The sequence below is a fragment of the Mytilus galloprovincialis genome, chromosome 8, assembly GCF_965363235.1.
Source record: "Mytilus galloprovincialis chromosome 8, xbMytGall1.hap1.1, whole genome shotgun sequence".
Classification (NCBI taxonomy): Eukaryota; Metazoa; Mollusca; class Bivalvia; order Mytilida; family Mytilidae; genus Mytilus; species Mytilus galloprovincialis.
This window is the reverse complement of record NC_134845.1, coordinates 35727631-35753452: the sequence shown is the minus strand read 5'-3', so window position 1 is coordinate 35753452 and position 25822 is coordinate 35727631. Positions and strand designations below refer to the sequence as shown.

Sequence of the window (25822 nt, the reverse complement as noted above, 5' to 3'; positions counted from 1 at the left end):
GATATAATTTTAGCCAAAGGCAAAATGAAAGTAGAATTGAGGAACACAATGACCCTGAACATGAGGAGGACGTGCGATGATCATGATACGGTTTGATGTTAAAGTTATAGTTGCAGCATGTATATTTAATGTTCAAAATTCTATGTGTGCATTTTGTCAACACATTTTAAAACATGTGAATTTAACATAACTTCATAAGCAAAACGAAAGTAGGAACGAGGAACAGGGGTTGTTTTGTTTGTCCAACATCTTTTTTTTTAAACTCGTTAGTCAGACAGTTTCGAAGTTTGAGTCCTAACTGTCAGAAGATTTTTCCTAAATTATCCCACAGTCGCCTGAAGATTTCATAATTATAGTGAAAAAATGGGGGAAATAAAATATTTTAGTAGTAAGACTGAAGATTTCAAAATTACAGCGAAAAATATAATACTACTAAAAATATTTTATTTCCCCCATTTTTTTTGCTATACTGATGAAATCTTCAGGCGACTGTGATTATCCCTCTCATACAAAGTGGTCAGGGCACAGGGGAGCATATCATACATGTAGATGTTTTGGGGCGGAACACAATGTATAATGCTAATTAATACCAGTCGACTGGCAAATATTTTCGCCCGTAAACATCTATGATATGCACCCCTGTGAGTGTATTCAGAGTATGCCAATGTATGGACACCCACTCCTGACTAGACTCCTAACATTGGATTCTTTCAGCTTAATAGTCCCCTACCGACAAAGTCAAAGGGGAATTTAGGGTTGCGCATCAAATTAGAATTTTATTCCATTACAATGAATTTTTATTTTTTTTTAAACTTTTTATTTCCAACATTACATGAATTACAACACATACATAACATACATACAATGTACAATATAATATATAAGATATATATAATGTCATTATTTTAAATATATCTTAATTGGAAATATTTTACGTTTTCTATTGGAAAGATAAATGAAAAAATTAAAAAACAAAAATAAAAAAATTAATAAATAAAGCAGAAAGAAAAATAAAACACAAAACACAAAAGGATTATCCAGTTACATCACTATCTATATTTAAATATCCAATATTCATATCGAAAAGATTTTGCAAAATTAATTAGACATATTTCTTTCGTAACAGCAATCAACACACATCAAGTCAGACCTGCCAACTATCCTGATTTTCACGGTATCATCCCGATTTTTATCCCTCATCCCTCATCCCGATATCGGGATCGTAAAACTAGTCAAAATCCCGATTTTCACCAAATATACCCGAAAAAGTTATTGTTTACCTATTTTGAAAGTCTTTCTGATCAATTTTTAAAAATCTATAATTTTACCTGGGGACATATTATGACAAGTTAACAACCCTACGCTAATCAACAGTCACAACAGGTGTCATAATTAGTGGTTGTATGTAATCAAATTACATAAAGTTGAAGTATTTAACATGACAATGATATTTTCTTTAAAATAGATTATATTGAAATAGACATAAGTAATTGTAACAAAAAAGACATTAGCTGGTTTTCAATAAAAGTTTTTCAAAAACATTCCATCATCATTGTCAAATTCAGTTCTTTTTTGATTTTTTACAGCTATTATACTCTCTAATTTATACATATCTTTCAGCTTTATCATAATTGCTTGCAATGAGAGATTCTTTCTAAAACATCTAGAATTATACACATATTGTTTAATATAAAGAAAATCATGTTGTATGGGTTGCTGGGGAATATCTTGGATAAGTTTCCAAAAAGAAATTTTAATTTATTCATTGGGCAATGTTGGGAGACTTATTCCACTAGAAAGGAACCAGTTATCAATATCCTGCAGAAAATTTTGTACAGTATTTCAATTCCAAAATAGGTGTTCTATAGACTCATTCTCTGATTTACAAATGTCAGGATCATCTTTCAATTTTATTTTAACTAAATACTGATTTGTTGCAATAATGCAATAGTTAGTCCTATATTGCAACCACTATAATTTACTATTTTTAGTAACAGCAAAAGGAAGTCTGGAAATCTTTTTCCAGTTCAGATTCTGTTCACCTAAAATTTTAACCCACTTAAGCTGTCCAGTAGGAATAACATTATTTCTTGTCAGTACAGAATACATATATCTTTTGATCCTTTACAATGTTTTAAAAATATTGCAGACATGATGGTATAAAAGGACAAAATAATTTGTAAGATTCTGTAGTGAAAGATTATTTTCATGCCTCTTTCACTGCTGAAATAAGACTGTTGAATTAAAAAAAATATGTGTTAATGTTAATTACAATGAATTTTTATCCAGTAGGGGACTATGTATTGCCATGCAGTACTCACAAAATGCTAGTTTCCATATACATGCATACTTTTATTTAATAAGTATTTACTGTTAGGCTAAAGAAAATAATGTGTGTGTTTCTTACAACATCATCAAGAAAATATTTGACTTTAACAGTGCTATTGAAAAATGACAATAAACTTTAAGGGGCCTATTTGTATAAGCTTAAGATATAGGTAGGGAAATAGGAAACAGACATATTTTTTAGTTTGTCCACTTTGGCATTGTAAACCAATTCATTAACTAAAAGGAGATGTGATATACTGGTCTTAGAGTCAATTGAGTTGAAATAAATATGATTTAACCAATTATAAGTCTCTGTGTAGCCTTTAACAATGAGCAAAACCAATCACATACCCTATAATAAGCTATGCAATGGAATAGTCTATTGAATATTCAAATATCTTTATTCTTAGAATCAAAGGGCCATTAAAGAGCATATAAATCAACACAAATCACAAAGTTCATACAATATCTACACAAACAACACATGTGATCAAACATTCATACTGATTGTTAATAATTAAATATAATTTAGAACAAATATGGAAATATGATAATTAAAAAACAGATGTATATGATAGGAGGGAGCCAGTACAAAGAGGAATAACTCTATTATTTTTTCTTAATTTTTGTCTCTTTTTTCCTGTCTGATCTGGAAATGTTTATTTTGGTATAGACTAAAATCTGTATTAAAAACTAAATCTTCATGGTCATTATCCAGATAAAGAGAATTTCTAAATTTATGTTTTTCAGATTGGGAAGTTTTTGAAATAAAAATATATATGACAGTGATATACATCAAACCAACACCTTAGAACCAAAAAAGGCACATGTAGGTCAACAAACAGTCTCAATTATAGAGAAGTGCATGTGTGTGTGCCAAAAGTCAATCATATCAAAGCTATCTATCTTAATGTCCTGACATCCCCTTTTAATTGTGTAGTTTACTAAAGGGTATCTAAGTTATTTTGCTCATCTAATAGATGTATTAGTACAATACTAATTGAAATCAAGATTTTGTTTATTTTTTTAGATTTATTAAGTAAGCACTCAGAATGTCAACAACACATTGTCCAGCATGTACAAAAGTAAATCCTTCATCCAACCAGAGATGTGATGCATGTTTCAAACATTTAAAGTATCCTGAATGGAGATGTTATGATCACAACTGTTTTCACTGGAATGATGTTACTGAAAAAAAGTGTGCCAAATGTGGAAAGTTTGGGACAGAGAGTGTTGGGAAAAGGAAACGTCCACACTCTGCTGATCGTCTACCTAGGGATAAAGGTGACAAAGAACCAGCAAAGAACAACTATTTAGGTGTTAGGCCAGTTGATGATAAACATAGGAGACCACGTTCAGCTGATAATCGTTTAGCGTCACGATGGAAATGTTGCCATTGCACATTTTTTAATGGTGAAGAAGAAGGTAATTGTGAAATGTGTAGTCACATTAAGGGTCAATGCTGTAATGATCTCAAACTTTGGAAATGTCATCTATGTGATAATTTTACTTCTGAGAAATTTAACAGGTGTAGCTATTGTTCAAAGAAAAAAAAAGATCCAGATTCACCAAGACCTAGAAATGACTTAGATAAAGTGAAAGCAAGACAAGATGAAAAACATTCAACTGATCATGACGGGAAGAGTCCATTGCCTGGGGGAGATAAATGGACTTGTGAAAGATGTTCTTTAAATAACAGCAGTTCAAGCAGACTTTGTGAAGCTTGTCGTTTCAGTAAACCTAGAGTTACTGGGATTAATTTAAACGACAGACCCAAATCTAAGCCATTAAGAGGTGATCTCAGAGAATCAGTTAGAGCTAAAGATTTGAGGACCATTAAAACAAAACAAGTAGAGGCTAAATGGAAACTAATTGTCCAAAACTGCCAACAGGTTTGTGTTTAATTATTGACTCTTAATTTTGGGTGATAAACATTGAAGTTTATAAATGTTAGCTTTTTTAACATTTAGTAAGTGTTATCTAGCCTTATCATTTGCACGCCCAATCAATAGTTTGAATGAGACATTTAAACAGTGTGTTATTTAGCCTCATCATTAGCACTTAGCAACTTTTAGGTAAAGAAACAGGAAAACATAGAAATCTTTTACCATGTTTACTTAGATAAAAAAATTAATGCATAAATATTTAGATTTATATCTAAAGGTCATGAAGGTCATCTTTGCATAATACTATTTAGTACACATGCATACGTTAAATGATTACTGACTGTTACAGGAAAAGAAAAACTTCACTGATAAAGAATTTCCACCAAATGACTTCTCCCTCTTCAAACATCCTAGACCTGGTGGCAGTAATATACAATGGTTGAGGTTAAAAGATGTTAAAGATAATGATGGGAAAGTTCCTAAACATTTGAAGGTCTATGACAAACCCACAGCAAATGATATTATACAGGGAAAAATTGGAAACTGCTGGTAAGAGGATAAGCTGGACCAATTGCTTTTCATAATTTGTGTTGAATTATATTTAAAATTAATCATTCAGCTTATAATATGTTGATGACTTAGCTTTTGATATACTAATATTGGGTAAAAATTTGGATTAAGGTTTAGTTTTGTGTTGATTCATTCATTTTTATGATGACTAATAATTTCAGGGATTTAGGAAATTTATTTAGTGGATATTTTATTTCACAGTTTTGACTAAATCTGCTTTTAAGTCTGTATTAGATAATTCTTTAAATTCTTGGTATACCTAGGCAGCCCATACCCATTCAATCTGCAGAAAAGGACAAGACCCCTGTTAATGTAGGTCAGTAGGTCAAAAGTCAAAGTCACAATGCTGATTTCACATAATGTAACATAAATTATCAGCATATTTAACAGTCTGCATCATCAAAAAAACCAAACAAACAAGAACCTCACTCAATAATCTTTTTTTTCCAAATCAATAAAGATTCTGATTGTACCCTTGTAATGCACCCATGCAAAGTGCTTGTGTAATTTTTAATCACCTGCATGGTTTAAAAACAAGTGATGAACCACATTCTATTATGATGTAAAGCACATGTTCCCTTTAAACAAATGTTGGAGACCCTCAGGAAGGGTGATAAATAGCTTACCCCTTAGTAGCACATGTGCACTACCTTATATTTGAAGCATGATTTTTTTTAAACAGCAATAGAAATGTATCATATTAGAATTGTTTGTAGAAATAGTACAATTAGATAATTATGTGTGTGATATTTTTTAGGTTTATATGTGCATTAGCTGTTGTAGCCGAGAGAAAGAACCTGCTTGAGAGAATTGTTGTTACCAAAGATTACTGTCCAGAAGGAGCATATGTTGTACGACTATGTAAAGATGGCATCTGGAAAACTGTCGTCTTAGATGACTACTTCCCTGTAGATCAGTACAACAGACTGAAATATTCTAAGGTAAAAGTAACCAAATAAGGAAAAGGAGATCAGCTCATTGATTGTATTGTTCATAGATTTTTAAAATTGTTTATTCTATAAAGTGAACACTTCAAAACGCATTCAAATGAGTAAAATTACCGGTACACAAAAACTTAATACCACAACACACAGATCAAGTTTGAATTATCATCTATGATGGTGTCACTTTAACCATTCTAGAGTTATGCCCCTTTTCCGTTCTCTAACTTAAGTTAGCCTCAACCAAATGTTATGAAACTTATACACAAATAACCACTAAATAATGATCAAATTTGAATTTTGGTTGTGTCACTTATTCTGTTCTAGAGTTTTGTCCCTTTGCAAATGAAAAAAATGCTGAATTTTTCGCTTCTGTTCTCTAACTTAAACTAGCCTCAACCAAATGTTATGAAACATAAACACAATGCTCATTATCACAAAAAAAAATATGTTTGTATTGGTTCTGTCACTTAAACCGTCTAAGAGTTATGCCTCTTTACAAATGGAAAAATTACTGATTTTTTTGTTTCTGTTCTCTTACCTAAATTAGGCTCAACCAAATAATATAAATCTTACACACAATACTTATAACCACAAAACACAGATCAAAAACAAATTTTCGTATTGTCACTTTTACCATTCTTCAGTTATGTCCATTTATAACTTAATGTGAAATGCAAGAGGGGGCATCATCTGTGTCCTATTAACATGTATTCCTTATTTATTTGAATCTCAAAGCACCTCAATTAGAGTTGCCATTTGACAGCTTGTTGCTGTAAGGAAAGTTTGAATCAACTTATCAAGGAAGGTTAAAAAGCAATTTTTGTACTGCCCTAATGTCTTTATAATTCTGAATGTAATTATAGGCAAGAAGAGGTCAGTTATGGGTTCCATTAATAGAGAAAGCTGCAGCAAAGATACACAGATGTTATCAAGCATTAGGATCTGGTAGGACTGTGGAGTCTCTGTCATTGCTTACTGGTGAACCATGTGAACATCTGTCTTTAAATGGTAAAAAAATAGCCAATAGTTAAAATAAACTTCTAATATGACGTGCTTATTTTGCTTTGTGAATAAACCCATGCTCTAAATCCAATAAAATTTGTTTGCACATGCTTATATTGACTACTGCAGAATAATGAATTTTATCAAATTGGCATGCATTTAATATATTTCATTAAATTAAAACACTTCTAAACTATTAAATGGTGCACATATTGTTACTAATTCATTTATCATGAATGTAATGATCGAGTTGCAATTCGAAATTGATATATTTGACCTAGATACGACAACGGTTCATGCTGGCTGTTCAAACTCCTCCCTCTGAAAATCAAGTTGCCAGTTGTTTGCTTTAAAAAAAAAAAAAAAAAAGAGGGTTCATGGAAGAGCCTGCACAAACAATTTACACTTATACACATCGGACATAGAAATAACCTTAATTGTCCTAATCAGAATCGAAATAATTGATGCAAGCTATACTATATTGTAGTTTTAACATGGGTAGGCATTATATTCGTGTTTTTTTAGTCCTCACTATCGCTCGGGCAAAATATATATATAATGCTTACCCATGTTAAAACTGCAATAAAGTATAGCTTGCATGAATTATTTCTTAAATAAATCATTTCAATCGTTTTATATTTCTATATACTGGAAACTATTTGTAATGTGCATCCATGTGAATGAAAATCGCAATATATTATTTTAAAAGTAAATATGTTAGGTTGTGTAATTTTCTAATTTTTGATTGATTGAATGGTTTTTTGGTTGTATCTGTATTAAAGCTACAAGAAATTGGCAAAGCTATGATTTTCTTAATCTGTTTAAAAGTTGTTATCTCTTTATTCTAAAATAAGCTTTTTTTCAAAACTGAATTTTTATCTTTCTTCTGTTAAATATACATGATATAATTGGCTATGGATTTTTTTTTAGAACACAAGGATTTTTCAAAGACCATTGATAACATGTTGATCTGGTCAAAGTTGACACATGCAAGAGATTGTGGGTAAGAAAAGTAAAAAGAAAAACTAATTAAAAGTTCTTTCCAGAAACTAAATTTTTTAATCACAAATTGTTCTAAAAAGTATAACTACTTCGCAACAAAGAATCTCAAAGAAGAGTCATAAATGAATGATTTAATCCATGTTGATTTGTTGACAATATTTGGTTTTGAAAATATTTGTCTTCCAAAATACTAGTCACACCTGCCAACTTTTCAAAATGCCCATGGGGGTTTTACATGCAAGATGGCTCTTATAGTCCTACAAAACCTTCAAGGGGGCCTTCAAATATATTTTTTGCACTTTCAAAATTTCTTTTTTGGGGCCTCCATGGGGGAAATCCCCTGCAAAAGTGTCCTGTATGTAGGTATGACTCAATAAGTTATCAAACTCATTTACAAATTTTGAAATGTTTGTTTACAAAAGAAATGTGTTGTTTTCTATTTTATAATTTTTTCACTGTTACTCTGCGCAGCAGCAAATTAGTGTTTTTACCAGCATACTTCCTTCCCAACAAGCAAAAGAACTTTTATTTAATTTTGATTATAAATCAGATTCAAGTTTTAGGAAGTGAGCTTCTAGGAAGTCCAAATTATAAACAAATAGAGATTTGTATTTTCTTCTTCTTATTCTCCTATACAGATACAACTTCATAACATTGAAGATAATGAACTGTATGCATGTTAATAAAAAAATGTTGTGAATAAATGCCAATCAAAGGATCTACCATTTTTTGGAAAGATTGGAACTTTTCTAATTCTTTCCTTAGGCACCAGCCTCCCTAACAACATGACATGTTAGCTACTGTTAGTAAATGTATTCACACTGAAATATAGTTCTCTATAGTTCTCATGTATGTGCACATAATACACATATAAACTGTGAAAAAGGGTATATTTTGTAATGTTCTTTACCACAAAAGTTTGTCAATTTTGTGTGCCTTTCTGTCCTCAATTACAAGATTCAGGGGATCGCCTATATCTCTGCTCCATTAAAGAAATTCAACAAACTCAAATGTTGTTCTTTGAATTTTATAAATATATATGTTTTTATACTATAAACATGATCATCAACTACATTAATTTTGATATATCATTTAGGTATTTGATGTGTACATCATGTGAAGCTAAAGATGGATTTACTCCAGAACACTGTAAATCCCTAGGACTAATTACAAGCCATGCTTACTCTCTACTAGATGTATATGATATGGATACTGGAGAAAAGTGAGTAATTACTAAGGCTTCAATCTGGAAAGAATATTACTTGTTACGAGTGATAGTATTATTTACTGGTTATGGATTATTTTCACAGGTGGTTCCAATGTTTATTTAGTCTTTAGGTGCCTATTAAACTTCACATACTTGTAGAATGTACACTATTTGTGTATTGTAAAAGGGAATATAATTCTTTTCTGATGTGATGTTAAAGGGGAGATAATCTAATGTTTTAAATATTTGTTTTCCATAGGTTACTGAAAATCAGAAATCCATGGGGGACTGAATCCTGGAAAGGTGATTGGAGTGATAGCTCTCCAACATGGCAGAAGGTCAAACCAGAGGTCAAAAAGAAACTGAAACCAGATGGAAATAAACATGGAACATTCTGGATAGAGTTCAAGGAATTTAGAAAGTATTGTATTTAATTATGATGATTACTTTTTTTTAATTATTAGATTAGTACAGATTCAATGTTTTTCCCAAATGTCAAGTCAATATCTGGTATATGTTAAATGTTTGTTTTTAATAAATCGAAAAACATAGTTCTTAACAGCATAATTTTCCACAAATAAAAAGTCTAAGGCAGATATTAGTAGGATGGTGATCCACACTTTGAATGATGCACTGTCAATTCAACAGTTTATTAATTAACTACACTGTTATTGGACTTAATATGATGAAAACTGCCTATGCAATATAATGTGTAAACTAGGCCAATACAGAATAACTCGGCCAATACAGATTTTTTTCTGTATTGGCCGAGTTATTCTATATTGGCCGAGTTGACACAAGTGCAGGAATTCGGAACGTCATGATAAACACAAACTGAAAGTAAACAGTTGTTTTGAAGACGCAGTTGTCATTTAGTTAAACATGCTGAAAATGTCAGTATGGCATACATTTCAGGCGAAAGACAGTCACATTCATTTAAAAGGTATTTTGAAAGCAGACGATAGAACTATTTCAGGTTTGGGGAACGAGTAGATTATCACAAAGTTCATTTCTTGACGACCTCATAATTTCACGATTGTACACATCGATTTTTAATTAGTTTCTGCATAACACATGCAATGGCAGTACCTTTCCAATTACTATTTATGTGTTGCGTCTAAATTTAAGTTGTAACACTTTATAGTGACTGAAAAGGGTAGAAAAATTCATCAGATGAGAAAATGCTGAAGACACCTGGAAACAGCACCAGATCATTATGTATTGCATCTAATACAAAGAAACAAACTGAGATTTGGATAGTTCCACTTCAAGGTAAAAATATTTATCTCTTGAAATGATATTAAGAAAATATTGCAACACTGTAGTTAATTAATAAAGATATTATTACGTAAGTATTTCTGTATTGGCCTTGTTATTGGTCCTCGGCCAGCTGTATTGGCCTTCGGCTTCGCCTCAGGCCAATACAGCAAGCCTCGGACCAATAACAAGGCCAATACAGAAATACTTACGTAATAATATCATATTACGTCAGAACATCGAGTCAATATATATATATATATATATATCAAAGGTCCAGTTTAAATTAGAATCATTTATGTCTCAATCGTTTTTCATATCGATGCCTTACTGATTAAAATGCTTGTCTTTTGTAACTTACTCTTCAGGGATTGAAATCGGAATAAGACAAAAAAATGTCTGAGTGGCTCAAATATGCTTTGGAAGCGCAGGTACAAAGCATATAAAACAAGAAGATGTGATATGATGACATACATGATAGATACTATAGGTCACTGTACAGCCTTCAACAATAAGCAAAACCAATACCACATGGTCCGAGTACACAGTTATCGTCCTTTGATTTTCGTTGTCCACGAATATAGTCCTTAGTGTGGACAGTGTGTTACTTGCCAATTTTTGTTATACCCCTTCCAAATTTATTTCTCCATGTTTTATGCCTCATATAGCAAGTTGGGGGTGAAATGACACTGTAAAAAAAATTGGGTCATAAATATTAATGTGAAGTAGTGATTAGGTCCAGCTGAAAAAGGTAAAAAATTAGCACTTCGGAAGCTGTCAAAAGATTTCAAGACCCCCTTAACATAAAATTGTCCATATTTTGAGTTAGAGCTGATGAAGTTTTCTATAATTTTGATATAATTTGTCCCAAAAGTAGTACAACACATTGTAAAAATATTATTGAAAAAGCGCAGGTGGGATTTTTTTAATTTTCATTTATTGTCTGAAAGAAATGCACTACGAAATAACTGTGTACTCGGACCACATAGCAAGTGATAAAATGTAAAATAATTCAGACAAGAAAACCAAGGCATGTTTTATATACCAAAAACTACTGTAAATTATTGTGTGCCTTTATTATTCCAATTATATCATTTTAGACTAAAATGTGATTTAAATTTATGCTAGCAGCTATTGTAAGAAAAACCCTGTTGAATTCATATAAAATAATTTCAAAATATAAATTTAAATTATTGCGATTATAACCCTGGTGCATTTTAGGCAATAATAAAAACATTGCAATAACAGCAAACTCTCAAAGAACAGTGCTTTTAATTCTTTTCAGGTATTTTGGTTCTGTAGAAATTTGTAAAACAAGAGAATGGCATGAAACAAGAATCAAAGGATCGTTTCCATCAACTGCTGATGGACCATGGAAGTTTGCTAAAGTTTATGTCCAGAAAAAAACAGATCTGTGTATAGGACTACACCAAAAGAATAAACGGTAATCCTTTTTGAAATGCAAAAAATTATTTGGGGCATAATGACTTAAATTGTCACCTGTTTGTATGTTTAATAAATTTATTAAAACCTTGTTATTTGAAATCTGGTATGATAGGCTAATAGTAGTTAATTAAATTAACAAATAAAGATTGCCATGAAAGACTTCACATGACCCATTATTTTGCAGTTATTGGGACCAAATAACTGTAAATGTGCAAATAGCCTAAACAATTGATAGGTGATCTGTTTGTTTATTCAAAGGAGTAGCTCCAGTAAGACCCCCTTTTGGCCCCAAATTTTAGCAGTTTTACAAAATTGTAAAAATGGAAAGTTTTAGTTATTTATTGGAAAGTAGAATGCTTCTGCTACATTAAAATGGGCTGTTTTTGACAGAACAATGCACATATATTGGGTACTAAATTGCATTGAAGTCTAAAATGACAAAATCGCTATAATAAATGCATACAATAATTTCTGAATTTACAGTAGTCTGCTGTCACTTTCATTGAGCCAGGATATCAGCCTAGCTTTTGGCAAAATTAGTGTATTATTGCTACTGCTCATCTAACTTCTGAAGGTCCCCCTTTCCATCAAAAAAATAAAACACTCTAAGGCCACATCAATTTGATTCCTTGTTCGAAGGACCCGCCCTCACCTATTTTTTTCAAAACAGAATTTTTTTATTTTTTTATATTCCCGCTTCCTGCATCCGGAAATGTAATCATGTCCATTTCCCACACCGTTTTTTTTTGGTAAATATTATAAAAAGATATCAACATTTGTTTTTAAATCACAGTCTAACCTGTATATAACGATTTTAAACATAAAAGCACCCCACCACACTTTGTAAATATCTGTGAGAATATTTGTTTCAGCATGAAACCTATTTATCCAAAGTGGGAGTGCTCCGATATAAATTTATAACAGTAGTGAAAATACCTGTAAAGAACAAAAAATTGGTTACTTTCCCCGTTACTTATATTCCCTATAAAAAAATGGTCGTTGTTAGAGAATAAAGTACAAAGAAGTTCTGAAGGATTTGCCTTCAACTGCAATTATATTGTATACTGGCGAAACAAAACTATCCATAGCCGCTGCATGTTTATGCACCTGTCCAGATTGATTGAGGGGCCTGTCGTTCAGTAGTTATCGTTTGTTGATGTTGTTCATTGGTATTTTCCCGTTTGGGTATACATGATATATAAATTAGATCGTTGGTTTTCCTGTTCGAATTGTCTACACTAATAATTTTTGGGTCCTTTATAGCCTGTTGTTTGGTCTGTATCAAAGCCCTGTGTAAAAGGCCATACTTTGACCTGTGTTTGTTATTATCAGGTTGAGAACAACCCTCCCTCAGACAAGGGGTCATTTTACTGATGTTGAAAAGAAAATAGAAATACCAAGGATTTGTATCTAGTTTTTCTATACAAAACCTTTGAAAACTTAGAATTTTGTACTAAAAAAAAGGAGAGTTACATCATATTTTTCTTTAAGAGGGGTACACTTATTTTGAATAATATTAAACTGTTAAAGTAAATGTGTTAACATGGTTAAAGTCCAGGAATATTACAAAATTCTTGGACATGTTTTGACCATTTAATACCAGATAGATATATAGTTCTTTGAGAAAATATGAGCCCTTTTGTACAAACAAATATATTATAACTTATATTGATCCCTCATAAAACATATAAAAGGGATATTTATAACATTAAGGGGTTGTCCCCAAACTGATTATGACTTGGATGGAGAATTGTCTCATTGTCAGTCACACATACATAGACCAGATTTAATTATTTCTTGGTGAACAGGGGAAAAGTACTTCAGAAATTAAAGAAATGTCAAAGTACAAGTGATAAATCAAGCTTTAATATTGTCAAAACCTACTATTTTATGTTTACAAAAAAAAATTATAATCGCTCGCCTTTACTTTTCAAGCTTCGCCTCAAAAATTTGCAAATTAAATATTTTTTTATTAAAATTTTCAAATCGCTCGCTCGCCCCAAATTTTGGAGTCCAAAAACCCGTAGAACAAGAAATTAAATTGGTGTGGCCTAAGTAGTAAATTACTTACAAAGCTTAATAATAATTACAAATGCTGTTTTAGTAGAAGCTTTTATTAACTCAGTTGTGGAAAATCAATCCTCTTTCCTAACAAACTTTATATGTTTACATGATGCTCAAGCTATTAATGTAGTGTTGCTTAAACTCTCTTTTCTGTACTTTTTAAAATCATTTTTTTTTTCTAGGGGTGAAGACTTTTGCATTTTTTTTTTAACTTTAACCTTTTAGTTTATAATTCATTTATTCAAAATATAATTTGAAGTTTTGATTAATATTCAGATATTAATAAACTTGTTTCATATTTTATGTATATTTGACAAAAAAATATTACTGTTAATTTGGAGAATCGATGCAAAGTAAAAGCGCAACATATTATATTTGAACCTTTCAAAGGGAAATCAAGGTACTGATTACAAAAGTCAAAAGGCAGTTATCAACTAGCCACAAAGTTCCTCTTTGTCAAATAAGTCAAAACCGGAACTAGCAAACTAGCCCAAAAGTTCCAAGGGAACCTATTAACCAGTCACAAAGTTCCATTTGGAGAATTGATGCAAAGACCCACATGAGGAGGGGGGTATTCTTTCCTCTCTTGAGGGTACTATGAATACTTAATTTGCATGATAATGCAACTTATTCTGTTTTATTAGAGCTATGAAATACAACTTAAATTTTGCTTGGGGAGTTTGTTCCCTTACAGTGCATTGAGTATTCTTGTAAATTAATGATTTGCTCTTATACTGATACTCACCCCTCAATATTCCCCTTCTTTCTACAAAAAGGACAAAATATGGTATATTCTGAACAATGTAACTAGTTGTTCTGTTCTGCCAGAACTATTCAACTAACTACATTGTTCTGGGACTTTTCAACTAGCTACTTTTTCCCGGAACTTTTCGACTGCTCTTGGAATAAAACAACTAGTTTGAAAGTTTCTTCTAAACGGAAGAACTAGTTGAAAAGTTCCGCCGGAACAAAGTAACTGACGGAACATTGTGGGTGTTACATGTACATGTGTGAAAATTTATATTGCAATCTGATTGGTCATCTGAAGACTGTGATTACAAAATGTTATTTATTAGGGGTAACCATAGTTACGAGGACTTTGTTGACATGTTGATAGTGGTAATGGAGATTCTGGATGGTAGAAAGATGAGAACTATGGGTAATAGTAAGAGAGACATCAAAAGTTACGTGGGATGTGAAATTGAACATCTACAAAGTGGAGAATACATCATTGCATGTCTGGCTTTTAAACATTTAGATGGAGGTATTAGGTTGAATTAGTAAAAAATAAAAAATTGAGAAAGGAAATGGGGAATGTGTCGAACTGACAACAACCCGACCATAGAGCAGACAACAGCCAAAGGTCACCAAATCGGTCTTCAATGTAGCGAGAAACTTCCGCACCCAGAGGCGTCCCTCAGTTGGCCTCTAAACAAATATGTATACTAGTTCAGTGATAATGAACGTCGTACTAAACTCCAAATTATACACAAGAAACTAATATTAAAAATCATACAAGACAAACCAAAGACCAAAGACTCCTGACTTGGAATAGGCGTAAAATTGAGGCTGGGTTAAACATGTTTATGAGATCCCAACCCTCCCTCTATACCGCTCTTCTATACTGTGTGAAAATCTTTTTTATTTATGAAAGTAGCTTTAAAATTTATAGGGTGAAATTGACACTTTTATTTCAGTTTCAATAAAGTTTCAAAGATTCTTTTTTAAGGCAATAAAACACTTTTCTTTGCCAACCATGCTGATTCTTTTATAGAAGCACTATTTCACTTTCATAATACATGTAGAAATAATTAGTTTTTACAATCTTTACTAATTTTCAGACAATTTTCAATATGTTTGTCTGTATGCTTGTTTGTTATTCTGCTAGTCTATCTGTTTCTGTACCTTTCTTCTGTAAGGCTTAAATAAGATTTAGTTGTTATACATGATATACACATATATCATAAGAATATACAGATGAGTTGAATTTGTTGAGATTAACTTTTTTTGTAGAAGTTGTGACTTTTAAACATAGGAAATACTTGAAAATATTGCCTTCTTTCATTTATAACTTATTTATTACTAACTCCTAAGGATGTGTTTGTTTTGACATTAGAATTTTGTATTTAAATACGGCATGGATGTATATAATATCCTGAAAATGGTAAAAAATTAGGAAAAATGTCTAAAAGTGTAAAAATTGTAAAAAAGAAAATATATCTAAAGCTTTTTTTTATTGGTATCAATTTTTCAGGAAAACATGGAGTCAATCTTCAGCGTGATTTTGTCCTGACAATACACAGTACACAGAATATTGTAGTAGAAGAGAATGACTCTGTAAATGCTGGATACACACACTTTTTGGCAGATACCTTGATACAATTAGCGGTTGATAAAGGAGACAGAAAGGTATAAAAATATATCTCATTAGATGAATTTTGTTGATGATTTTGCTAGTCATGCTCACATTCATTTTAGTTTTTTTGTCTCACCTCAAAAATTAATGAAGAAGAGACTAAGGTGTGGTAGTCATGGTAGTGTTCTTATTCTATTCTAGATAATAAAAAAATGCAAAAATTTCGAAATTTACATTATAAATTCATTTTGATGGGTACACTAATTTAGTCATTCCAATACAAGCTAACTCATCCCATAAGGGAAGTACTATTATAGTGGTATTTAACTGGCTGTTTCTGTATGGCCTGTTAAAGATTTAAGATTTGCTATATTGGACCGGATAGCGGAAGAGTTGAGGCCAATGCAGCTAATTGAGAATCTATAACATTAAACTAAGAAACTTACACTGATGAAGATACAGAAATTCATATCTGAACTTGTCTTTTCACATTCACGATGTCGATGGTTTTTTGTCAACGTTGTCAGATGTAATTTCTGATTATTTTGTCCAAATACTTAATCTTATATATGCTATTACAAAATACATTTTTTCTAGCAAATGCAGAGTGGCTGGGTAGAATATTGTTAAAACAGTAAAACCATTCTTAATCTTGAATCGTCTGCTTTATAATGATGGAACCATGGATTTAAAAATACTTTTTGTTATGATACGAAATTAAAAAAAATGATACATGCAGAACAATACCTCCAAAGTTAAGAAAGCTTAGGTGTAAAAAAAATTGAAACAATAAGTGAAAGCATAGTGATTGCCTATTAGAATATTGGTACGATTTTTCATATTGGCTCTGTGTGAATAAGTAATATTAACTCCAGATTTATATTGACAGGGCAAAGTCATCAGTATTGCTCATAATGATAATTGATTAATCTGTATTAGAGCTGAATTGTTCATATTATTTAATAATGTCACTTGGTGTCTGCATGTTCTCTTTGAGTAGTTGTTGTCTGTCTGTTAATTTGAAAGGATCTTATTCTCTAAACCATACTTATGCACATATTAAAACAGTCTTATAAAAAATTATGAAATATCAAGCATATAATCTGAGTCATATTTTATATGAATACAAAACATATTGAAGATGATTTTTTTTCAACATTCATTGCTGAAAAATAGAATTTTATTACTTAGATTGAAGATAAACTTTAATTTTTAATTTTTATTGATTTTATTATGCTAAATGCTTTCAGACTTTGAAGGGCAATACTGGAACCTATACTCTTTCATGGGATGGATTAATATTAATAGTTGAAAACAAAGACAAAAAGCAGTATACTGCAATACAGGAAGATTGTTCCAAATCAACAAATCTGATGAGCACCAGGGGTTCTATGTTTACACAAGATGTAATACCACCAGGACATAGGTACTTACTTCTTAAAAATCAATTAAGTATAAAAAAGAAGATGTGGTATGATTGCCAATGAGACAACACTCCAGAAGAGAACAAATGACACAGGAATTAACAACTATAGGTCTTCAACAATGAGCAAAGCCCATACTGCATAGTTGGCTATAAAAGGCCTTAATATGACAAATGTAAAGTTTACATTTTGTAGATTTATTTGTTTATAATCTACGAGCAATCTTGGTTATTTATTGTAATAAATTACAGTGACTTGACTGATAGTGTTGCTATCCACCAATTGCAATTCATTCAAAATTTTGACCAAATTGCAATTTGTTTTATTAAACCAAATTGTTCAACTGGTCAGAAATTTGAACAAATTGTTCAGTCAAAATGTGAAAGTGCAAGGTGATAAAATAAATCATACTTACAATCCTATAAGACTTTAACTCCACTGTGTTGATGTTATTTTTAAATTAGTTTATCAATCTGTATAGTTATATATAGCTATTACCATACTAAAGGTGAACTGTTTTATTTGTAATTGCTATAAAAATGTCCAAACTAAGCTTTTATATAGTTTTTCTTTCAAAATGTATTCTATATTCATAAGAATCACACATTATATGAATAAAAACATCATATTCAGTAAAATATTTGTAAAATTGCAATATATTTGTAGGAAGGGGAGATAATCTTTTTTGGTTTCAAAAAGTCTTTATTCAAAAGAATAGTATTTTAGGTTATTTCCCCAAGGAAACTTATCAATAGCATATTGTTATTTCACATATAGTTTACTGAATAAATGATGTATTATTTTAAATGATATATGATTCTTATAAATATAAAATCCTTTTCGAAAGAAAAACTATATAAAAGCTTAGTTTGGACATTTTTATAGCAATTCAAAATAAAATAGTTGACCTTTAGTATGGTAATGGCTATAATATAACATATATGATATAATATATCAATACAGTGGAGTTAAAGGCTTATAGGATTGTAAGTATATTTTATTTTATCACCTTGCACTTTCACATTTTGACTGAACAATTCGTTCAAATTTTTGACCAGCTGAACAATTTGGATTAATAAAACAAATTGCAATTTGGTCAAAATTTTGAATGAGTTGCAATTGGTATAATTATATTATATCATATATGTTATATTATAGCCATTACCATACTAAAGGTCAACTATTTTATTTTGAATTGCTATAAAAATGTCCAAACTAAGCTTATATATAGTTTTTCTTTCGAAAAGGATTTTATATTTATAAGAATCATACATCATTTAAAATAATACATCATATATTCAGTAAACTATGTGTGAAATAACAATATGCTATTGATAAGTTTCCTTGGGGAAATAACCTAAAATCCTATTCTTTTGAATAAAGACTTTTTGAAACCAAAAAAGATTATCTCCCCTTCCTACAAATATATTGCAATTTTACAAATATTTTACTGAATATGATGTTTTTATTCATATAATGTGTGATTCTTATGAATATAGAATACATTTTGAAAGAAAAACTATATAAAAGCTTAGATTGGACATTTTTATAGCAATTACAAATAAAACAGTTCACCTTTAGTATGGTAATAGCTATATATAACTATACAGATTGATAAACTAATTTAAAAATAACATCAGCACAGTGGAGTTAAAGTCTTATAGGATTGTAAGTATGATTTATTTTACAGTGCTTATCCAGTGACCTTTGGGGTATCACAATAGCAATGGCCAAAACAGTTTACCAAATTGCAGTTAGATTTCTTCTCCAACTAACTGATCAACTGGTAAAATGTTTTAGCAGATTGCTCAGGTGAAATGTTGTTAGTATGAAGTGAGTGCTGTGAAATCAAAAATACTTACCATCCAGATCCAGTTAGTTGATATCTTTGTCATTTGTTTCAAACACAAAAATGACTTACTATAGTATGAGTCACTGAATAAGAAGGTCTAATTTTGACATGGAAACTTCTATCATAAATAGATTTTATAAATAAATAGTTCAAACCATTGTTTTGTAGATGTATATTTTATAGCTTTGTCTTCTAAGACAAAGTTATTGTGTAATTATGATTCGTATAATATTTTCTATACAAATTACTGATCTGCTGGCATTAAAGGGAAATAATTTTTATTGAATTATTGTACACTAAAAAATTAATCAATGATACCTGGCTTCTGATTTTGCCTACAATTTTTTTTCAAAATTTTAATCATCTTAAAAATAAATTTCATTGTTTCTTTTCAAAACAGAGGATAAAAGTTTAATAATCATAAAAGTAATGTTACAAACAAATTAAATTAGGAAACTTGATATTTGTCAGACAAAAATTGTGACAACATTTTGCTGATTTTCAGTAATGTAAATTATTTCCCTTTAATGGTAGCAGATAAGTAATTGCTTTAGAAAAAAAAATCCAAATTACAATTATGCACTAACTTGTTGTTGGAAAACGGAGCTATTAATTATAGACTTACAAAACAATGTTTTCAACTATTTATTTATAAAATCTATTTATGATAGAAGTTTCCATGTCAAAATTAGACCTTCTTATTCAGTGACTCATATTATAGTAAGTCATTTTTGTGTTTGAAACAAATGACAAAGATATCAACTAACTGGATCTGGATGGTAAGTATTTTACAGCACTCACTTCATAATAACAACATTTCACTTGAGCAATCTGCTAAAATATTTTACCAGTTGATCAGTTAGTTGGAGAAGAAATCTAACTGCAATTTGGTAAACTGTTTGAGCCATTGCTATTGTGATACCCCAAAGGTCACTGGATAAGCACAGTATCATCTTGCACTTTCACATTTTGACTGAACAATTTGTTCAAATTTCTGACCAGTTGAACAATTTGGTTTAATAAAACAAATTGTAATTTGGTCAAAATTTTGAATGAATTGCAATTGGTGGATAGCAACACTATCAGTCAAGTCACTGTAACAACTCATCTAAAAGAATTTTCAAGTAGCAAAGTTGAAATTTTATAAGAAAAATATTATGGATAGAATAACTTGATTGTTATCATGCCAATACAGCATGCTGTTTCCTCCAGATCAAAACTTGTTGAAAGTTTATGGGAAACCCCTAATGTTAATGTCAATGATGTGAACTTACAACTTACATTCAAAGTCTTCAAACATTAATATATGTTGTTACTAACTTACATCTTTGCCATCACTATTTTATATAAGATGAGGGGTTTAGGTGGCCGAGTGGTCTAAGTCGTTACTACTATAATCACTAGCCTGGAGTCAACACTGAGGTTGTGAGCTCGAACCCTGCTCGTGAATGGTTTGCAATTGACTCCAATCTTAATTGACTAGGATTGTCAGTTTTCCTATGGAAGGACAGTGGTTTTCTCTGGGCACTCTGGCCTCCTCCATCAATAAAAACTGACTGCCACGAAATATCCCAAAAGCAGTGCTTAAAAGATGCCTTAATAACATTTAAAATCAGATCAAATCTATGTAAGATGAAATACAGCTGACTGTCTACGAATAGTCTGTCTTTATACAATGACATAGTAAGGGATACATTTGAGTGGTAGTTCTCAATTATTTTAAGAGGGACAGGGTCAGTGTTGGTTGAGACATGTTTTAACAAAATAAATGTTCCATCATACAAATATATATACAAGCTACAACATAAAATTGAAAAGCTATGCGAAAATAGTTAACAGTACTGTAAATACAGAAGTAATTGTGTAGATTTGTTGTTACTATTTTAAAAAATGAACAATAATGCGAAATTATTTATTGCGAATTTAGGAAAATCTGCATACAAGATATCATATATCAGTTTACAAGGTTTTTTTTTATTGCGATATTCACAGAGTTCCATTATTTGCATTCATAAAAACCTCCAAAAAAAGTCTGATGTTTTACATTGTCATTTCAGGGCCTTTTCTAGCTGACTATAGGGTATGGGCTTTGCTCATTGTTGAAGGCCATATGGTGACCTATAGTTGATAATTTCTGTGTCATTTTGGTCTCTTGTGGACAGTTGTCTCATTGGTAATCATACCACATTTTCTTTTTCATATTGACAGTTGTCACTGGAGAGCATGATTCATATTACAAAATCATCTTTGTCTCCACTGGGAATCAAACTCAGGACCTCTGTGTTACAAGGCAGCGTGTATACCGACTGAGCTTAAGAAGTATGTTCTTAACCTTACCGCTTATATAATGACTAAGTATTTACCACATTTTTCTAAGGGAAGCAATCCTGTCACACAGTTAATAACTTATTATTTGTATTTTCCAGACAGCTGATATTTTTATTGACAAGAATAAACCAGAGATCTGGATACTGCATCCAATATGCTTCATCATACATCAATAGTTCTTCCTCAATGTTGGATTACTATGGTCACAAGACAAAAAGTCATTTACCAGAGATTCCAATGGAACTAGAATGCTTACATATACCTAGACCAATCAGATAGTGTAATTTCATATAATTAGTAAAATTGAGACTTTAAATCACCATTTCAGAATGTAAACACTAAAGGACTATGAGTCATTTCATTCTGCATACCCCATGATTAATATAACTTGTTATTAGTTAAAATTTTCATTGTTTAGGATGTTGTAAGCCAATCACTACAACTTGTTGCATGCTTTTCATTCAAGCAATATTGGTTAAAAAAAACTCTTAAAAAAATTGAAATTGAAATAACCTGTTGACAGAAAATAATTAATCACTTTTCATGTGTTTGGATGAAAAATAGGCTTATAACAATTAAATGAGAACAATGAAATAAATTACATCTATAAATAAAATCTATTATTTAGTTAGAAATCTGAAAAATCAGATTTTTTTTTTATTAAATATCTATGCACAATTTTGTTAAAAGATTGTATTGAGTTGCAGGGTGTTTGTGATATTAAAAATTTGTGAATTTCATTTTTATATTGATTTTGTCTTTTAACAGCGTCAGAGTGCTGTTGGAGAAGTGTTATTATATTAGTTATACATTACATAGTTTATTAGATATGATAAAAGGTTCTGGGAACACAATTTTTTTTCTTGTCTACAAATATAGTCCCTACATTGTGTGGACAATGTGATACTTGCCATTTTTTTGGTACCCTTTCCAAATTTATTTCATCTTGTTTTGTTCCTCAAATAGCAAAAAGGGGGATGAAATTAAATGGTTAAATCATTTTATCCATGCACTTTCAAGAAAAGTAGTGATTTGGTCCAGCTAAAAGATTATTATTTTTGAAGCTGTCAAAAGAATTCAAGACCCCTTACCATAAAATTGTCCATACTGCGAGTTAGAGCCGATGAAGCTTTCTATAATTTTTATATAATTTGTCTCAAAAGTAGTACACCACACTAAACAAATGTTATTGAAAAAATGCTGTGTGAGGCTGAGTTTTTTTTTAATTTTTATTTATTGTATCAAAGAAATGCACTACAAAATAACTGTGTTATAGGGCCTGAGATTTCAGCCTTAAATGTGTAATAGTTTAATAAAAATTCTTAACTTTTTTACTTGAATACAGATACTATGTACCGCTGAGTCAGTTATGTTACAGAATTTTGTCTGCAATTTGTTATATATCTTATTTTCATGGTTCAGGCTTTAAAAACTTTGTATCACATTTTTTCTCACTTGTTTTGAGTGATAGGGTAACTACATAATCTAACATGTACATAGTAATCTTACAAGGGTTTTATGTCTTTCAAACAGGGTTCATCCAACCAAGAAATCATTTTTATGGTTATGACTGTTTTTCAGATACTATACACATTGAATTGGTAACTATATTAATTGTATAAAATGATTGCAAGATGTTCATGTTTGTCTGACAGGATTCATCTAACCTGTGTTTATCTGTTAAGATTTTGTGGTTAGTATGAAAAAGAAGATGTGGTTTGATTGCTGTCTCTCTTTCTGCAACAGTAAGATACTGAAATAGATTTCTTCATCTCCCCAAGCAAGTTTATTGAAATATAAAAATGTAGAAGTTTAATCGCATAATATTTGTTATATTGAGTATACAGGGTTTATATTTTTTTTTATTGGATCAGTTTTATTGTCTTAGAGACCATTTTAAATGTAAGAATCACTACAGGTAACAGCCAGATAATAAAAGTATATCATAATCTAATTTCTATAATGAGTATTTTGAGAAAAGTATGGGAAAGGGTATACTTTTGTGTGTTGTTCTAGATCTGGTCTCATAGCATTATAAATGTTTTTGTTTCTGTTTTGTGATATGACATTCCTATTTTTTTTTCAAGAATATTTATATATATTTACATTATGATATTTGTTTTTTTATTTTTTTTTATTATTATAATATAATTATTTAAATTTTAATTTGTTTGAAATCTTTAATAGATGTACAAGTTAGAACCATCCAGGTTAGGCAAGGTAAAGAAATTTGATGCCAAGAATCTTGTTAATGTATCCAATTAAAACCAATGTTCTGATTTTGAATATGTGAGAAGCATTTATCAGTACTACATATACCAAGGAGGTTATACCTCATATAAACTCCTTGGTATTACCAGTTAGGTATCATGGGAGCAAGAAAGGGTCTCTACTCCCTAGAGCCTTCTATTTTTGATTTGAATATACATTAGTAAATATTTTGCTTTTTTATAATTAATGACGATATCAAAGTTTTGTAATGTTAAATTATAAATTTGATATGCATTATTTACATTATCACAGTTTTGTAATGTTAATTATAAATTATACAACATGCATTATTTAAAGTAATGTGCAATTTGTAATGCATATTCTGTATGACTTAGTTTTGTTTTTTTTTTGATATTTATATAACCATAAATATACATGATATGTTTTAGAAGAATAATTAATCTCATATAATTAGTGTTGCTCTTTGATATTATAAATCAAAACAAAGCATTACAATTACAATGTATGTTAAAAAGTTATGATATACTAGTAAACTGCTATTAATTTAATCTCTGCTTAAATTAATTTCACAGTTGTATGTCCTGCCTACCAAAAGCATTATACTGTCTCATATTTATAACCTTATGTCCGATTAAGGTTGTGCATGTGTTATGAGGTTAATTCCCTAAATCATGCATAAGTGATCATCTTTTTGTTCATAATTTTTTAATATTTTCAAGCATAACAAATTCAACACATCAAACTTACATACAGTAATATTAGTAATACATTATGAATATGTATTTATCCATATTATTTATATATCATAAGTGATAAACCTTAAAAAAATCTGGCAATTTAAATAGTTTCTAAGACAGATTTGTAACCTATTCTGACATTAGGCTTAATAAAATTGTGAATAGAAATGAGGAATGTGTCAAAGAGACAACAACCTGACCATAGAGCAGAAAACAGCTGAAGGCCACCAAAGGGTCTTCAACACAGCTAGAAAATCCCCCACCGGGATGAATGAATGAATTGCTGGCTATAGGAGTACACCTACGCAGGACTTTCTCTAAAGCTTCAACATTTAAAATAAAATTTAAATTCAGTGACCAAATACTTGATCCATATTCGAGAATCATGCCTTAAATGTATCTCCTTATAAATATATTTAATCCTAAATTGGGATAAATTATATTGCTTTTCAAATACCGTTTCGATTCCTAACATCACTGAAGAGACATTTGAAAATTGTCGAAATCTGGATATATTGTGCCAATTTTCGCGCCTCATGTTTGCGGTACACCATCTTTTCCGCTTATTGTTTTCTGTTTGGTGTTTAATTAATGATTAAGTAAAATTGAGAAAGGAATTGGGGAATGTGTCAAAGCGACAACAACCCGACCATAGAGCAGACAACAGCTGAAAGTTACCAATGAGTCTTCAATGTAGCGAGAAACTTGAACCCGGAGGCGTCCTTCAGCTGGTGCTTTAAAAAAATGTATACTAGTTCAGTGATAATGGACGTCATACTAAACTCCGAATTATACACAAGAAACTAAAATTAAAAAACACAAGACTAACAAAGGCCCGAGGCTCCTAACTTGGGACAGGCGCAAAATTGCGACAGGGTTAAACATGTTTATGAGATCTCAATCCTCCCCCTATACCTCTAGCCAATGTAGAAAAGTAAACGCATAACAATACGCACATTAACATTCAGTTCAAGAGAAGTCTGAGTCTGATGTCAGAAGATGTAACAAAAGAAAATAAACAAAATGACAATAATACATAAATAACAACAGATTACTAGCACTTAACTGACATGCCAGCTCCAGACCTCAATTAAACTGATTGAAAGATTATGTCTTCATCATATGGACATCAGGCACAATAAAAAGAAAATTTAGTAAAAGCTTTGACTAGTTTGTGATATCGAAAA

General features: G+C 30.6%; 1 protein-coding gene across 3 annotated transcripts; it reads left to right on the top strand.

Annotated features, from left to right (window-relative positions):
- On the top strand, positions 1-25072 carry LOC143085667 (calpain-15-like). Of its 3 annotated transcripts, none has more exons than XM_076262154.1 (13): positions 1-90; positions 3359-4220; positions 4564-4763; positions 5542-5725; positions 6592-6736; positions 7661-7733; positions 8829-8954; positions 9199-9360; positions 11482-11640; positions 14783-14970; positions 15961-16115; positions 17313-17488; positions 21765-25072. In XM_076262154.1, exons 2-13 carry the CDS (start codon positions 3381-3383, stop codon positions 21943-21945), a joined length of 2589 nt encoding a protein of 862 aa, XP_076118269.1. In that variant the 5' UTR covers positions 1-90; positions 3359-3380; the 3' UTR covers positions 21946-25072. The 3 variants fall into 3 exon arrangements, 2 of the variants coding, with proteins under 2 accessions (XP_076118269.1, XP_076118270.1); XM_076262155.1 differs by having other exon boundaries at positions 9-119; XR_012981399.1 differs by lacking the exons at positions 14783-14970; positions 21765-25072 and having other exon boundaries at positions 17313-17457.
- The last annotated feature ends 750 nt before the right edge of the window (positions 25073-25822 follow it).

What these genes read in the sequence shown, in the direction of transcription:
- LOC143085667 (XM_076262154.1), top strand. Translation starts at nt 3,381, where the DNA reads ATGTCAACAACACATTGTCCAGCATGTACAAAAGTAAATCCTTCATCC. An exon ending in TTGTCCAAAACTGCCAACAG is followed by an intron (nt 4,221 to 4,563) that starts GTTTGTGTTTAA and finishes TGACTGTTACAG; the next exon opens with GAAAAGAAAAACTTCACTGA. An exon ending in CTACACCAAAAGAATAAACG is followed by an intron (nt 11,641 to 14,782) that starts GTAATCCTTTTT and finishes GTTATTTATTAG; the next exon opens with GGGTAACCATAGTTACGAGG.